This window comes from Pomacea canaliculata, linkage group LG13 (genome assembly GCF_003073045.1).
Source record: "Pomacea canaliculata isolate SZHN2017 linkage group LG13, ASM307304v1, whole genome shotgun sequence".
NCBI classification, from domain to species: Eukaryota; Metazoa; Mollusca; class Gastropoda; order Architaenioglossa; family Ampullariidae; genus Pomacea; species Pomacea canaliculata.
In genome coordinates this window covers 22,601,286-22,619,453 of record NC_037602.1, presented here as the reverse complement: position 1 = coordinate 22,619,453, position 18,168 = coordinate 22,601,286, and the positions used below count along the sequence as shown (strand labels likewise).

At 39.9% G+C, this 18,168-nt stretch overlaps 1 protein-coding gene across 1 annotated transcript; it reads right to left on the bottom strand.

The window, feature by feature from the left end:
• Positions 1-215: 215 nt before the first annotated feature.
• LOC112554301 (coiled-coil domain-containing protein 112-like) lies at positions 216-18,100 on the bottom strand. Its single transcript, XM_025222029.1, is given in 15 exon segments — positions 216-332; positions 3,526-3,650; positions 7,136-7,225; positions 7,584-7,733; positions 8,389-8,484; positions 8,995-9,135; positions 9,892-10,041; positions 10,814-10,900; positions 14,110-14,193; positions 14,196-14,301; positions 14,616-14,691; positions 16,561-16,650; positions 17,296-17,417; positions 17,614-17,711; positions 18,043-18,100. Coding segments are annotated over 15 exon segments (1,464 nt in total). The 5' UTR covers positions 18,064-18,100; the 3' UTR covers positions 216-304.
• Between the last annotated feature and the right edge of the window lie 68 nt (positions 18,101-18,168).

Genomic DNA, 18,168 nt, shown 5'->3' with positions numbered 1-18,168 from the left:
TGAATATGGACCCACCCTTGATGGCATTCTGTTATCCTGTTCCTTGGTCCAGAAAACAATAAACTATGACCTGGACAATAAGGCAATTATTGTTGAAAGAATACGCAATTGTCATAGGTGCATGTAGCTGTTGACATGTAGATATTTATGTTGTGACAATGTAAAAGTGAAACACATAACAACATATAAACATTAAAAATAGCCAGACACAAAAAAATGACATCCTGTTTTGTTTTTTTCTTAACCTACACATTCTCAGATACATAACCAAATCCTCTTCAATAGCCAGTTGCTCTTTGTACTACTACTGTTTCCGCCAGCTGGGAATGGCCCTTCAAAGAAAATGATTGAAACCAATAAGTACACCTTGTAAAATGCAAGAATGTTATTTTTCAAGTTAATCCTGGAGGTCTGTAATTCAGGCATGTCTTAACATGGGAAACAAAGTTTTCAGAAGAGTACTAGAAGCTTTAAAAAAAGGATGTAAGAATTGAATGCAAACTAAAATTGCTATGACGAGCAGTTAATATTGATCACAATAACAAACACCTCACTGGGGGATTTAAGAATATCCTTTTTCAATAAATCCTGGTTCCCAATTTATGTGTATAGTTTGAGAAAGACAATAGCATTGAGCTGCATCCAATGTAAAAATGTTTTGTTTGGCAAAATCTTAGCAGCTACGTTTCAGTCAGTGGCAGCCTGTAAGACCACTATCTGATGCTTTAGTATTAAGATCCTTTTCACCTCTTTCCAGTCTCAACGTTTTTGATTGACCTTAAGTTTTCTACCAACCATTCTTTTCCTAAAGGATGATCTAAATCATGCTGCCATGCTGTGATTGTTCTATCTATCTAATCCTCTTCGTGCATCAGGTTGCACATAAGGCCTCTGTTCTTCTCCAAGTTTCCTTTGGGCGGCCTCGTTTTCTTCCTCCGTCTGGAGTCCATCGCAGGGCGACTGTGGAGAGGTCTGCTGTCTGCTGGTGGAGCACATGTCCAATCCATCGCCAACGCCTTCGTTGAACCTGCGTGGTGATGGACTCGGTTTCAGTTCTTCGGTGGAGTTCTTCGTTGGTGATGGTATTTGGCTATCATCAACATTAAAAGTATTGAGAGATTCCAGGTGAGTAATGTAAGTATGCGCCTGAGCGATCTGTTTTGGAAGACATCAAGTCTGTTACTGATGGTTTTGGTCATCTTCCATGATTCTGATCCGTAGAGGAGGGTGCTGATGACATTTGACTTGAAGATTCTCAGCTTGATCTTCTGGCTGATGTTTTTTGCCTTCCATGTGCTCCTGAGTGAGGTGAAGGCCTGGCTGGCTTTAGCCAGTCGGCTCGAATCTCCACCTCCACATCCCCAGTGTTTGACATTTTGGACCCAAGATAGGTGAAAACTGTCAACTTCCTCAATCTCTTCTCCATTTAGTTTGATGCTTTCTTGGACTGTTGCATTCACTCTCATACTGTTAGTTTTCTTTGCACTGACCTTCAAGCCAAGGTTTCCAGCTGATTCTGAGAAGGCAGATTGTTCTTACAGGAAACTTTATTTGTTATTCGTGTTTATTTTTAACGAGAAATATTCATGGTGTAAAAGAAGAAATTGGTGCATTTAACAGCGAAATCAATCATCTACTGTTACATTGCTTGAAATTGTTTTCCTGCCGAAAAAAATAAAATAGAAAAGGTAAAAAAAGATTTTAATGCTACAATAGTCTTTTAATACACTAGTCAATACTGAAATCATTATTGACTTAAAAAGGTCCCACTCTGTAATATCTTGGTGTGCTGAACATGAATAATGCCTCCAAAGTGCGTTAATACCGGGGACAGTGTTTGCTGTATTTGTGGGGAAGTGACACTTGCCAACCAGAAGAAAAGTATCACATTTCAAGGGAAGAAGGCAAATCATCTTTGCTTTGGATGCAAGATTGGCGACCATGACAAGCCTTGGGCCCTGCAGATATGCTGTGCTACATGTGACACAGCTTTCACAAGCGCTTGAATGGCAAAAGACTATCAATGCTGTTTGTGGTCCCCATAGTGTGGAGGGAGCCAAGCAATCACACAAATGACTTGTTACTTCTGCTTGGTTCCTTCTCTTTCCAGTCAGATGATGAAGCAAAAGAAGTCCAGAATAGTCCACCCCAACATTCTGTCTGCATTGAGACCAGTTTCACATGGTGAGGGATTCCTATTCCAAAACCTCCAGCAGAATTTTCTCTTCATTTAACTGATGAGGACGAGGGTGACTTGACGTGTGCTTCTCCTGGTCAGTCAGCATGCAGTGATCCAGATTTTCACTGTGGTGCATCTCCAACCCCAACACAGAACAACACAGGAAGAACTCAATGGCCTGGTTTATGATTAGGACTTATCCAAGAACAAGACAGAATTGCTAGGTTCAAGACTCTAACAATGGAATCTTCTAGAAGATGTCACAATTACTTCATATCAAAAGCGCCACCAGCAGTTGAAGCTTTTCTTCACAAAGGAAGGTAATGTATTCTGCTCCGATATTGAGGGAGGGCCTTATGAATGCCTTAGAAATCACTCATGACCCACAAGAATGGAGACTGTTTGTAGACTTCCAAACTGAGTCTTGAGGCTGTGCTTCTGCACAATGGAAACCGTCTTCCATTTATTCCAGTAGCGCATGCTGTCCACATGACAGAGACGTGTGATAACTTAAAGCAGCGAAAACTACAAGGAACTAGTAGAAGACATGCTGATGCAGCATCAGAAACTTGGCTGCAATGTGTCTCTAAAGATCCACTTCATTCCCATCTGGATTTCCTTCCTGACAACTGTGGTGTGGTTAGTGATGAACACTGCCAACGTTTTCATCAAGATAGTGCAACAATGAAAAAAAGATAGCAGGGAAAATTGTGCACTACCATGCTGGCTGACTACTGCTGGACACTCCCCACAGATGCTTCTTAACAGCTGTACAAGAGACAGGCAAAGACTAAGGCATAGTCTATGACTTGATTGTTTACAGGGGGTCAATTACTATTAGCATGCATTTCGTGATGTACACAATAATTATTGCAGATTACAACAAAACTAAAGCCAATTTTGCATTTTGTTTATCATACGCCTGTTGAGCACATAAACATTGATAAGAAATAATTAATTATATTTCAATAACATGACTTTTGTAAAAAATTTATTGACCAGTGATGCGGACAGTTGTGAGTAGTTTTCATTGAAAGGTTATAATCAGCTTAGCAAAGTGATCAGTTAGAATGAGTTGTGTGCTTAGTACAATTATATTAGTATAGTTAGATCAGAACATAGTTATGTGTTGAAACAATTATTTCCCTCTGACAAATGAAATTGCACACTTTAAAAAAAAAGCATGTTTTTCACAAGTCATAAAATGTATTATCTTGTGCAGACAAAAAACTCCCTAATTATGGCATCCTGATTGAGTAAAACCTATCGCTGTCTCCACCTCTCACATTTTTAAATGGAGTCAAAAAATGATTGCTGACAGTGACCAGCAAAACAAGACTACTCACCGATGTGGCATGTGAAGCACCCTACCGCCACTGCTTGGTTCTTTACTTTTAACACGGGCCTCCCAGCCTGATGTTGGCTGCAGAAGACGATTGGGATCCCTCTCAACGTGAGGCTCCACCTGCAACTTACAACATGGCATAGATGATATTCGTGTGGAGAAGTAATTTTACAACTTTGATTATTACTATTATTATTTGAAACATGGCATAGCATGTTATTCATGTACAGAAGTGGTTTTACACATTCAATTATTATTACTATTATTATTTAAAACATGGCAGATAATAAAAAGTTGTATTGTCAGGGTTTTACATTAGATAATAATTAGATTGTATTTCAGACAAAGAAATTTGCACAGAATATGTAAGAAAGTCAGATCTCCTGACTATACATCTTTAAAGCTTTCTGACCATTTTGTGCAAACAATCCAGTAAGTTGTAGAATATTTCACCAAGTTTGCCAGCCTATCCCAGTTTGCCAATCTAAGACAACAACTGTCTGTTACTAACAATCCCAGCCTAATTTTAGAACAAGGAAGAGATTCACCCCAGCATTGTTCATCAGTGTCCATTAACTTGTATTCAGCAGATTAGATGTCGTCAGTTCTGCTATAGAAATTATAATATCTATAGATGTCAGGGCAGTTCCACACTTTACAAATTCACTTCTTCAGATTAGATGCAAGGGCATTTCTACAGATTCATGTTACAGTAATTCCATTCTATAAATGTCAGAGCTGTTCCACTCTATAGACTAGATTTCAGGACAGTTTCATTCTATAAATTAGATGGGTATCAAGAATACAGTTGTGTAAATTGAAGGGAGCATTAACCAATGGAGTTCACTCTTGCAAGCATGTGTGAGTGAACGAGAGTGTATTGCTGAAGGTGCGGACACACCAGAAGCCAAAAGCGGCTTCGCAAGCTTGGCTTTCGAAGCAGCGCTTTTCCGAGCCCGCTTGCGGGCTGCTTGATAAGCCGGCTTGAGGGGGGCCGCTGGTCACACACACGAACGCTGTTTCAGTCTTAAATTGTTTGTGCCTATATTTAGGCCGTCTCGAGTCCCATAGCTCGCTATGGGAGTTAATTAATTCGATCAAATGAACGGTCTGGTCCTCGCTGACGCTCGCCAGAGGCCCTGTTGCTTTCACAGCCATGTGGAAACGCGTGGAAAAGTAGAACAGGTTCTAAAGCGCGAAGCAGGCCGCAAGCTGAAGCCAAGCAGGCTTACGAAGCCGCTTTGGGGATAGCTTGCAGTGTTGGTCACACGGCAAGCAGGAAAAGCAGGGTTGCTTCGGAAAAGTTTCGCGCTTTTTGCTTCTCGTGTGCCCGCTGCTTTACATGACCAGCAAAACAAAATTACTCACCAATGTGGCATGTGTATGAGAAGAAGAGAAGATCAGGTCAGTGTTAAATGAGTGTATTCCTTGTTACTCCTTGAGGAGCATAGGGCTGCAACAACATCTTGCCAACAAACCTGGTTTTGGGCAGTCCCCCCCTCAGTTCGGCCCAGGTGGTTCCGACTTCCTTTGCCTCACTCTCTACTGTTCTTTTCCAAGTCTGCTTTGGTCTCCCAACTCTCTTCTTCCCCTAAGGGTTCAAGTTCCTGCATGGCAACAGTGTCAGCTGGTTTGCCTCAGGGTGTGTTCTATCCAGCCTCACTTGTGCTTTGTCATGTCTTCGCTAGGATAATGCTCGGGAGTTCCAGATGGTCTGGAGGGTGTTAAAAGCATGCCTGGCCTTGCTGATGTGGCTTTTGATGTCAATGTCTGCTCCACCATCCTTGTTGACAATGCTCCCCAGATACGTGAAGCAATCTGTTTCTAGGATGTTCTCTCCTTGTTGGATTGGGAGTTCCTGTTTGTTATTGCTCCTCATCACTTCAGTCTTCTTTCAGTTGACCTTTAAGCCAGTCTTCTCCGCTTCTTCTGTTAGCTTACAGGAGATCTCTCAGAAAAGGGGAGACCAGCAGTGTGGATGCACCTGTTAATTGTAAGCTTGCAGTATACCTAGTGCAGCACAACAGCGCTTGTTACTGCAACCGACTGGACGCAGGTAGTGAATAGAAAGTGAGTTGGGATGGTGCCACAATCGCAGACTGTGATGCTCATGGCAGGGGGTAAGTAACGAGGTTGCAGTGTGAGCAGTGGTAAGTCAAAGTGACCGCCTGTCTGTCATGTTAATTGTTATCCTATGTTATTTGTTTGTTTTCCTGTCCCTCGTATGCTGTCCATGTTTCATTCTTGTTCTTAAGCGCTAAGAGCATACTTAGGAGTGTGAGTATGCGCTAGACAAATTTTGCAACAACAACAATAATAATTATTATTTGCTAGTAGCGATTGGATGTAGCTATGTAGCAGAATGGTTGGAAGTGAGTGTGTAGTATGCTTGACCAATCACAGGAGAGGATGATCCTCGCAGATAGAGATTTAACATTGTGACTGGCAAGGAATCGTGGTCTTCGCACTGAATGTTGGAGGAGGAAGGTTGCAGTAGAGATCTGCTCAAGGCTGTTCAGATTCTTCGCTGTGAGTTTGTCTTGGAACCGTGACAGCTCCAGCACAACTGACTCAAGCCGCATAGACCAACTCTATCAGAGTGTTCAACACTTCATCACCAGTACATGTAGCTGATTGGCTGCAGACAGTAGAGGCTGAGACTGGTGGATAAGTGTTGGTCCCTCATTAGGTGCGGTTAAGTTCTGATCGCAGTCCCATCTACAGGCAAAAGGAAGAGCCACGTGGTGCACACGGCGGTGCCAGAGTCTCAGTGCTCATGAAAGGAGCCGCAACATTCGACAAAGTCATATCAATGAATTCTCAGATGTCAAGAACATCAGCGGGTCCTCCATGTCACAAGAGACTTTTGTGTGAAGAGATAAGTGGCAAGTGTGTGTCAAATGAACGTAGTGCATTGTGTGTAGTAGTTATGATAGTGACTCATGCTATCTGGATAAGGGTTAGCAGTTAGGGAATTGTAAAGGGACTCTTAAAGAACAAGTCATATTCGAAATCTGAAGTGTTGTATCTTTTGTAAATGGATTTGTAAAACTCTTGATCATTAATAACTTTCTTCATACACTAAACTGCCTTCAGTTTGCCACTGGTGATGTTTAGTGGAGGCTCGGAGTTGACTGAATCTTCACTAGCAATTTAGTGTAAGTGTTCACGTACACGTAAATCTTAGTGTGAGACGGCAGAGGTATCGAGAGTGTAATTAGCCTGAGGCATCGGAATTGCAATCCTCTGGCCATCATCATGTACCCATTCCCCATCAATCCCTGAGGTTAACGACAAGCAGGGCCATGCTTAGGGGCAGGCGGACGAGGCATCTGCCTAAGGCCCCGCGCTTTTGATTGATATGGTAACTAGGCATATGGAAGTGTAGTCAGCCGTGGCGTGAGGGCCCCGCACATGCCCTTTGCCTCGGGCCCCGCGGGGGCTAAGAACGGGCCTGACGACAAGATATATGGGGGGCAATTCCTCCCTATAAACTAGATATGTAGGGAGTTTCATTACATGCATCAAATATTGGGGCATATATTATTCTACACATTACTTAATGGGAAGTTTTATTCTACACATCGGATGTTCTGTCACCCTCACCTGACTCCTTAGCTCTCCAGTTGCTTTTCTTTGGCTCTCAAAGCATTCTCTTTTTCTGCCTCTTTGGCTAACTTTTGTTGCAGTTGCTGTTGATCCTGTGAAGGGGAAAATTTTGTAAAATCCTTATTTTGATAAAGTAAAAAATTGTCAGGACTAAACCTTTCAGCAATCATGGTGTTAAGTATGGAGAAAATTAAGATAATTATCCTTTTGATCCTAAAAATGTCCAATCCTATCAAGTTCTGCTCTTATCCAGACCCAACATATTACAGCTAATCCTTTCTAATCCCATAGATTTCACGAAAGTTATTATCCTGTGATCTGAAATCTCTCAACATATAAAATTCAAATTAGGCATGACTGATTGTACCAATACAAGACAAAAATCATCATTTAACTGATCCTAATTAAGAAATTGTGATTAACAAGATTATTACAAAATCACAAACTTACTCGGGTGCGAAATTTGACAATTTCTCTGGCTGACAGCTGACGCCTGCATTCTTCCTCTTGTCTCCTCCATAACTCCTCTTGCTGTCTTAGAAATTCCTCCTCCTGTTCTCGCTGCTTTCTGAATTCTTCCACCTGGACTCTCACCTCTGCCTAAACAGACAGAAAACATGGACAACTCTCACTTAGTCTGCACACAGAAAAAAATAGTGAACTCTCACTTGAGTGCCCAGAGAATGTTGTTCAACAAGCCTATTCCTATTATTGTCTCCTCAGCTGTATCTACAGATCATTTGTAACATCCTCCAGCTGCTGTCTTTTATCAAACAATTTAATCTCACTTAGAGAACAATTGGTGGTATGCTTTACCACATGTGGTTCACAATCCATTCTTCTTTCATCTCTAGAAAATATGTCTAATTTTGTTTCAACAAAAAAACTATCTTTATTTTTTTTTCTTTCATCAGATATTCACTCTTGCCAAATTATATTAAAATCAATACTATTAGGGCTTTATTTCTGAGGTGCCTGGTAGTACAGTGGTTAAAACACTCACTTGTTGCCACTAGGTTCAGATCTTGTATTGGGCCACTTTATAAATGACACCTATTTGCAGGACTGGCTGTCAAGGGTTTTCGCCAGGTACCCTGGTTTTCTTCCTCATCTTCCACTCAAAGCACAAAATCAGCTCTAGGTGGAAGCACTTTCCTGCCAAAGCAAGCAACTAACTAATGGATTCTCTTTTAGGCTTTGTAAAATGTTTTGACCAGGTGTTTGTTGCAAAAACCAGTGTCTGTGGGTGTCATACCTGACGTTTACGTTCTTCCTCTGCTTTTTTCACTTTGGCAAGCTCTTTTCTCATCTTCCTCTCTTCTTGAATGGCCTTCTCCAGCTCCTTGTGAACCTGGTGCACAAGAAAATGTTGGGTTAATAATAATGCAATGAACTTATATAGCACCATATCCCAGTCCTATTGGCAGGCTCATGGTGCTTTACAGAAATACAGACACACACAGACATACAACACATACATACAACATAGAATGCTATATGAGATAAAAGATATGTAGCCAGAAACTACTTCTCGTTGTATATTCCAAACTTCTGTCCAAGAATAATATGCTAGAAGCATGTTGAAACACAGTAACCTTCAATCATATAATCCAGCTTGTTGTAAAGTCTCAACTCAACATTTTTACTTCCCCAGCACAAAATATTTGTCACATGCAGACTATTTTTGTGAAACAAGTTTGTTGCCTAAAAAGATAAGAGAAACTCTGTAGGTCAAGACCTAAACAGTTGATCTGACTATGAGTCAGGATATTTAACAGTGATAGTGTGTGTGTGTGAATACTGATGTATATGCACACAAAAATATAAGTCAGTTTCAGTGACATGGCAACATGCAAAATACCTTCCAAGCATTCAGCTTTGAGAATCGCTCTTTTTTCTCTGCATCAATGATCTCCTGTAACCTTTGCTTGCTTTTTTCATCTTCTTTATCTTCACTGTCTTGGCCATCACGTGCCTTGGACAACAAGTCTTCCTTGACCTCCTATGACAGATTGGAAGGTTATATGTATTCTACAGATCATGACATCTTACTAGCTTGTACAAAATGTAGTTCATTTGTGATTGATGTCACCTTTGGAGTATTAGTTTGTGTGCTGCTGTTAGTTGCCTTTTGGAATAATGTGAAATAAGTCATTTATAATGTGAGAAGATATGCTTTTGCAGTGCATCTAAATGTTATCACACAAAAACCTATTTTGTAGAATGTAAGTGAATTGGTTCTGTAGCACACAGATTTTTCACACACAGTTTAAATGCATATGGTATGGAGACCAGCACTGAAAAGAGCAAAGTTATGGTCAATGGCAGCAGCAAAGCAGAGATCTCCATGAACGGGTGCAGCTCCAAGGACAGCAGCCCCACGCCAGATATCCACATCAGGATCGGGACACCAACTGTGGCAATGGTTAGGCTAGATCTGGCATAGCCATAAGATAAGGTTTACTACTAAGTACAAGCTGTACAAATCCCTAGTAGTGCCGATCCTGATCTACGGATGTGACACGTGGACTCTGCTCGTTGACAGAAAGGAGAATCCAGGCATTTCAGAACAAGTGCCTGAGGAGGATGCCCTGGATCTCATACAGAGAACACAAAGCCAATGACACCAAGTCAAGCAATGTAAGCTGACCTTTCGTCATGTGACTCGGTACAACCCCCTGTCATCTTTAGTTAAGGCAACCATTGAATAAGCCAGTGCCATCATCTTCAGCTAAGACAACCATTAAATATCTCTTACCTCCCTCTTTGTCCTCCAGTTCTTGATGATGTCTTTCTTGCGTTCATTGAGGAAAAGATATTCCTGGTACCACGTCTCATGTTCCCGAATCTCGTCTTCTGTCTTAGTCAGAAGCATGCCCTTAAGATGGTCCAGGAACACTATTCGCCCCTAGTTTACATAGCGTGGTACACAACACAAATCACTATTACACTATTTGCCCCCAGTCAACATAGTGTTATACATAATACAAATCACTACGTAACATTTCTTGATTTGCATGCACTTTGTAAGTCATCTATAAGCGCTTTTCACCTTGGAAAACATGAGTGACATTGCAAAATTCAGCGACTTTTTACAATTTCTTGTTAGCCATCTTACCACTTGTCTTCAAAAATAAACTATTCACAACTGAAAATCATATGTTTTGAATGACAGCCTTAAACTTTCAAGTGAACTTGAAACACTAGTTACTTTTTGGAGGTATAAGTATTATCTAGAATTTGTATATATTGTATATAATTCATGCCAATGACAAATTTCCAATATGATTAGTATGATGCATTACCTACTTTTCCAGCTGCAGTTAAACGTGAATAGGTAACACTTTTCATAAAATGCACAATGAAACAGTTATGAATAAAAAATTAGATAACATATTAAGTGACTAATTCTTGGTTATTAAAGTTTACATGTATTGATTTAACATTTCTTACTTTATATTTGTCACAGAATTTGACAAATTTTCCCTGGTTATACTCATCAGACTATAAGCAAAATTTATATAATTAATGGTAGGTTATTCAGGTTTGTTTTTAAGCATTTGCTTTAACGTTTTTTATTTTATATTTGTTGCAGAATTTCATAAATGTTCCATGGTCACACATCAAAATATAAAAGAAAAGTATAACGTTAATGGTAGGTATAGAGGTTTGTTTCTTACTTTATATTTGTTGCGGACTTTCATAAATGTTCCATGGTCATACTCATCCCAGCCACCTCTATGTCCACCTGATTGCTCAACAAATTTCTGTAACCCATAAAAGAGCCGCATGACACCCATTACCAGGTTCACTGCATGGACTTGGTGTGTGTGGGTGTGTAAGAGAAAGAGCATGTGTGTGCATGTGTAGATGTGCGTGTATACATATATGTATATAGATCAACATCTAAACTAACAAGGCAAATACCACCCGAAAGAATGAGCATTCAATCTTCCCTTGACTGGTACCAGTTAACACGACCAGCACAACACTTTGTCAAACAGTCAGCCAATGAACATTATTTCTTAAGTCAAAAAATAATGTAAAATCTGGTCCAAATTATGACATCACAGAGGTATATCTCTGAGCTGCTAGCAGTCTGCTAAGACCAGCGCTTAGCCTTTGACTAAGTTGTTGGCTAACTCTGCCTGGAAACCCCCCGGGTAACCTGCCAGTCCCAAGCCCAGATGAAGAAGGAGGGTTGGGTGTGGCACTAGCAACCCCACCCTGTAAAAAGACCTCTGCTACAGAAACCACAAATACAACACAAGCATAACAAAAGACTGGACAGGAAGATCCCTCTTTGGAAGGGCCTATGACGCATGTTGGTGAAAGCCCTCAGGTGGAGGCAGCTGGTATGACATGGTCCCAACTGGAAAGGGACACCCAGAACCGTGTCTAATGGTGTGGTGTAGTTGTGGCTCTATGCTCCACTGGAAATGATTAGGAAGAAGAAGTTGTTGGCTGTCAGGTTTTGCTGAGACATTTGACAACCAATACCTCATTGAAATTCTAAATGTCAGACCTCATATATCATCCTCTTCATGCTCATATCTCCTTCTTCATACTAACAATAAAATAGGAGGTGAATTAGACCAGGGGCCTCATTCTAAAAGGCAATGTGAAAAATGTGTCTGTGAACAGTCCACAGATATATATATGAGTGGTTAGAGTTGGTCATCTGATAACATTCTTTTCTTTTAGCCTGTTAATGACTGTGGAATTTTTATACTGTTAACCACAAATACCATTTTACCATTAATTTTAAAAATGCACACACTAGAAAATGCAATACTTATAATATTAAAACATGAAAATCAGTGTAATTAACATGTACCACAAATTACAATGACAAACATAGTAATGTTACAAAAGATACGAAGAGTCTGTATCGCAAGATTTGGTCAGATATCCTCATAAATCAGAAATAAAACTGAGAACATACTATTTTGACTAGGCCCACATTCTGTTATTGTTACAAAAGTCAAGATTTTTCAGGCCACAAAAAATCTGATAACTGCCGAGCACATAAGTTACATACAAGCTTTGCATGAACTCTACATGAAAATCTTGAACAACAACTGCAACTGTCTCTAACTTTCTCGTCATTCAATCTTGGACAAAAGAAGCTTTCTTGGCAATGGAGCTGTATTCCGTGCAGCTGTTAAATGCTGAGAATGTGATGGAGCTTGTGTATGATGTGCCTATCCTCCCCAGAATATTCTTGCTCCATATACATTTTCTGAGTCCATCAAGTTCCTCACCCAGTTGTATCAGAAAGATTTGCCATTTGTGACTTTTTCCATGTTGCCACTCGGGGTTTAGATAGTCCAAACAATGTAGGCATTCAAGGCGCTGATATCCACCATGATGTAGAAGATTACCATAGACCATCTTCTTGTCTTTCATTTCTGTGTAACCCTGAACCAGTTGGTCCCTTATGTTGACGCCACCTTTTGTCTTGTTGTAGTCCAAAATCAACTGAGGCTTTCTCTACCGTGGTGTTGGCAACATCTGGTTCAGCATGAGAAGTGCTAAAATTTTAAGTAACTACTACCTTGCCATTCTTTAGGCAATAAAAAGCCAGCATTCCATGATCATAAAAAGAGTGAAGTATTTGTTTGTCTTCCTTTTGTTTCTGTAAGAGCAAGTGGAATCTCTTTTCTGGTTTTACGAATGGTCCCCAGTAAGGTAAGCTTCTTATGTAGAATAAAGGAAGAAGTTTCTCTCTCAGCCAAAAGCTTGTGAAGAAGCTGTCACTTGTTAAGTTCCTTCCACTATTTTCCAACCCAGAGATAATGTCCAACACAACTCTTTCACCCTTGTTTTGTTCTTTTGGGTGATCAGGTCTTCTTCCCGTGTATACTTGGCAATTGTAAACATACGACGTGGTGTCACAGAAGACCCACTTTTTTTTAAAACCATATTTCTCTGGCTTGCTGGGAACGTATTGTTTGAAAGGACATCTGCCCCTAAAGATGACTAATTGTTTGTCAACAATCAGATTTTCTGACAGTCCGTAACATTCTTTCAAGTTATCTACCCAAACATCAAATATTTCAGAGATTGATTTTCATTGGGTCATCTTTGACATCACTCAGGAACATCCATCAAATTAAAGCACTCTCAAATAAAGGAATCTAGCTTTGGGCATCGCTTTTGGAAAAATAGCTCTTCCATGCTTCTTGCTCTACAACTGTTCTCTCGGTTCATCCTGAGCTTTATAGATGCCAGCCCAAATCACTACACCCATAAAGCACTCTAATTCATCGTTAGTCATCTTCTTCCAGTTTTAATCATAAACTAGTTCACCCTCCTTGTTCATCCATTTTATAATGATGTTACAAATCGCTACTATCATCATCGTACAATAAGGAAGCAACTTTTGTAGAGTCCACCACTACATGAGGCATTTTCTAGACTGAAGAAAGAGGGGAAATGAACACCAAAATAGGCTCTAAATGAACGGCATGAGAAATTCGACATTGAGGTAAGAAGTAACATGAGGTCAGGCATACACAGGGAAGGTGAGGGGCAAATCTGGATGACATGATGTTTGAATGTTTGATACTTGGAATTCATCTGTAAGCATACTGCATACGGACCCCACCGGTGGTCAACGATAGAATCTTAATTTTCACTACGATTTTTACAGATATTTAAAAATTAATTTCATCCACAATAAGTCCACCACTAAAGTGTAAAAATCAAAATATTTCAAAATGTTGAGATAAACGATTCAAGTTTTATAAATAGCAAAACTTCAGTTGGGGTCTGTATGGACCCCAGCAGTTAATAATGATTATGACTACAAATTCAGAAGCGACTGGAAATGTACAAACTGACATTATTTTGACAGGCCAGCTGGAAATGTGCAGATGACACCCTCACAGTCAGTAAAACAAAAATACCTTTAAACTAACCCTCACCACTTAAACTAACAGGCAAATGTCTATTTTTGTAAGAGTTGTATGACCTCAAATGCTGCAACTTCTGGCGGCAAGTCCTTTGTGATATCTCTGGCACTGGCTATATTTTGTTGGTTGACAACAGCATGTAGTATTGTATGGTCTGATGTTCGCACATTTCAGACCACGCCAAAAACTTTCGCTCCAATGCATTCAGCTCCTGATATGTAGCACGTTCTTCTCGCAGCAGCTCTTCATACCTGGTTCATGGGGGTAAAAAAACATGCTTTTGCTGGTGAGAGAGATGTGTTTGTGTATATATAAACATTCATATGATCACATATCTATATATATGTGTGTGTGGTGATATATATATATATGATAATACAGGTAAATATACACCAGCCCAATAACAATTTGCTCTCTCGCTCATTGTCTTACTTGCACTGTCACACACTCTCTTCTCCATCATATTCATGTTACTTTATGCATTCAAAAAAGAAGAGCTCTTTACTTGCACCTCTGTTTATCTTATTGAGGCTATTTCGTACATTCAAAGAGAAGTGCTCCTTACTTGCACTTCTGCTCATCTTTGAAGGAATTAATAGATCTTTCAATTTCCTCCATGACTCTCTTGAGTTTCTCAACAACTAGAACAAAGATATAAAAATAGAATATAGTACATTTATTAATCCAAGTGCATGTCACACAACATCCAACGAAATATCCAGCTCATTCTGTGCATGATTCTCTGCACAATCTTGATATGTTATCAGGCTCACTGCATGGTCTTGGTATTAACAGGCACACTGGGTGGTCTTAGCATTACCATGATCATTGTCTTGGAGTTAGCAGGATAATTGCATGGTCTTCATGTAAAAAACATATGACAACTTTATTCATCCACAAAGGCAATTCCAAAAATAAAATTAGAGGCAGCTCTATATGGAAGCACATCAACAAAAAATGGTAAAATGGGTGAAGAGAAATCATGTGCAATTCAAGGTCCCAAGTACTCACACATCCAAGAACTACAAGAGGCAGATCAACAATAGCCCTATGGGGAAAGATTGGCACAAGGAACAGCCTTACATTACACCAATGCAGCAAGGTCTACAAACTGAGGCATGTGCTGAAACACTACAAGAGGAACAATGTGGGACTGGCCTTAGAGCAGTGGTTCTTAACTTTTTTTGAGGTACCAAACCCACAAGCTTTATATGCACATTCACCGAACCCTTCTTTAGTTTCATATGCACATTCACCGAACCCTTCTTTAGTGTCATCACGAATTGCGGGTGTGTCCTGACCTCCGGTGGTGGAGGCTCCGCCGAACCCCTGAGACCAACTCACCGAACCCCAAGGGTTCGATCGAACCCAGGTTAAGAACCACTGCCCTAGAGAGACAACAATAGACAAAAGCCACAAACTGTGGCATAGCCAGGAAGAAACTAAACACAAACAGAGGATGAGCTTCCTCATACAGAGAAGTGGTTACAGCAATTTTCAGTTGCACATCCATCTCAGGCAGGCTGGTCTTCATCCACATATCTGCCAGACCCCAACAATATCACAATTTTCCAAGTTTACACTCTGACCATGAACGTGTTTGATGGACTGATGTCTGTATACCGAGACTCACTTTTGGCCTCTTGCGAAGTGATCTGCTGTTAGTCTCGGCGAGCCGTAACAAAGAATGTGAATAAGCCGGAAGCTATGTCGTTTAATGCCTCGTTTTAGCAGTTAACTGGAAAAAATCATCTCCCAGCACTCCAGGGATATTATTTCGTGCTCTGACCTCCATGCATGAAGACCACACGGTGCTGGAATTTTATGAATATCTAGGAGTATTAAAGGTAATAATGAGAAAGAATATCCTCATTATACTCAGCAACTGGAATGCCAAAGTCAGCCCACATGCACTCTGACAGTGGGTAGGAACAGCAGGCAGAGTTGGGGAACATGAACAAACAGGGGTCTAAGGCTTCTTGAGTTCACACAGAGATAAGACTCACCCTAGCCTCCATCCTCACCAAGCTAGCATCCTCAGATGGGTCGATACAAAAATCAGATCAACTACATCCTGCTGTAAAAGCACTTCAGATATGACATCGGCCAAATAAGGTCTAATAAGGCCAAAAGAAGGTCACATTCTGGTGTGAGTTTGATGCTAGTTAGTTCTTTCTGAAATCAGGCCAAATCAGAATATATGCTATCCTAAATAAAGTGGACTGTGATGTAGACATTCTCACCAAAAATGTTAAAGAGGTGTTACTTTCAGCAGATGAACAGATGTTGAATAGAGGAGGAAGAAGCAAGCGTTGGTCACAAATGATAATCTAGATCTTTGTGACTGCAGAAGAGCTTAAAGAAGACAAAAAAGTAATTCTGAAGCAGCAGCTAAACACACAGTAGCCAACAGTAAGTCCTAAGCTTAACCAGGTCCATTCTGATTAAGTGTCTGGTGCTGTAGTAAGTACCCATGAATAAAGTGTAAAGTTTCTGTGTTTCTTACTAACATTCTGGTGTGGGTTTGATGCTAGTCAGTTCTTTCCGAAATCCCTTGACCATGTGACTCATCCTTGACAGCTGCTGGCACATTTGAAGGTCTGCAAGACAGCATACACATCACTAGCAAGATGTATTGTTATTATTATTATTGAGACCTCCCACATCACTAGTAAGATGTATCATTACCAAGAGAACACACACATTACTAGCAAGATGTATTATTACCAAAAGAACACACACAGCTCATATCACTAGCAAGATGTACCACTACCAACTCAGTGCACACTCCTCATATCACTAGTAAGATGTATCATTACCAATACAACACACAAAACTCATATCACTAGCAAGATGTATTATTGCAAAGACAGTATATGTCATATAAGCCAGTATACACTCCATAGAAAATGCAACAAATCCAAAAGACGAGTTCAGTCTCACTGTAACAACAAATGAGCCCACCACATGCAAAAGTTCACTGATCAACAAAGGTCAAGCGTACATAAAGCCCACACAAGTGCACCAATCATGAACTCTGCACATTGGAAAGGAAATGAAGCCACCAACATAGAAGAGGCACCACATTCCAAATGCATGATGGCATGCCCGTCAAAATCACAAGTTCAGCACGAGGAAGACAAAAATACAAGAGAGCCCTGCCCCTCTAGTCAGTTAGGCAAAGAGACATCACTCTATTCTGGTAATATAACTGAATGTTGTAAAATAATTAAATGTTCCCTTACAATCTTCATTTCTCTCTTCCAGAAGTTTGGCCTCTATTTCTTCAAGTGATGCAAAGTCTTTACGAAAATCTGACCGCTTGCTGAATATGTGAGTTGCTCTTTCTCGCTCTATGGCCTGGATCCTATTAAAAATATAAGAAAATGTAAGAAAGACATTTCCACTTTTAACCTTCAGATTTAGCTTTATTTAAAACTACATGTGGTTAAATATTGATGGAAAAGTGTATATTTCAAGGATCCAGTTACAATTTCAGAAAATCTGTGCATATGTTTAGAAATATGTCCTTACTGTTGATCCCTTTAACAAATAGAACTTACTGAATGTTCAGCCTGCGAATCTCACTTATCAGTTCTGATTTTCTTTTTTGTTCAACCTTCATTTTAGAAGCTTCACACTCATTGGGAAAACATGCCTCCTGCAAAATGAAAGAATCAACAGATTAAAATCTGTTTAAATGCTAACTGAATTAGCAAGAAGGTGTTGTAAAGATAATAGTACAAATATTCAATTAAATACTGTATTTTAAATAAGATGCCAGTACTATATAATAGTATCAATAAATTAAACATATACTGTGTTATAAATAAGATGCTGGTACTAGACAGTCTAAAGCCTGTCATAAAGACTGAATACACATGTGTAGCTGTACGAATGCCGAACACATTGTAAAACTTTGTGCTTTTGATTTCTTCCTCGTGAACAAATAGTTTCTAACTCACTCGATGTATTTATTAAATGATTACTACCATAGTGCCGCGGGTCGCCATTTTGACGCCAAGTATATTAAAAAAGCGAATTAAGAAACAATTATAAACAACTTATTACATAAGTGTAATTATATTGAATCATAATAATGATCTTAATTAAAATAC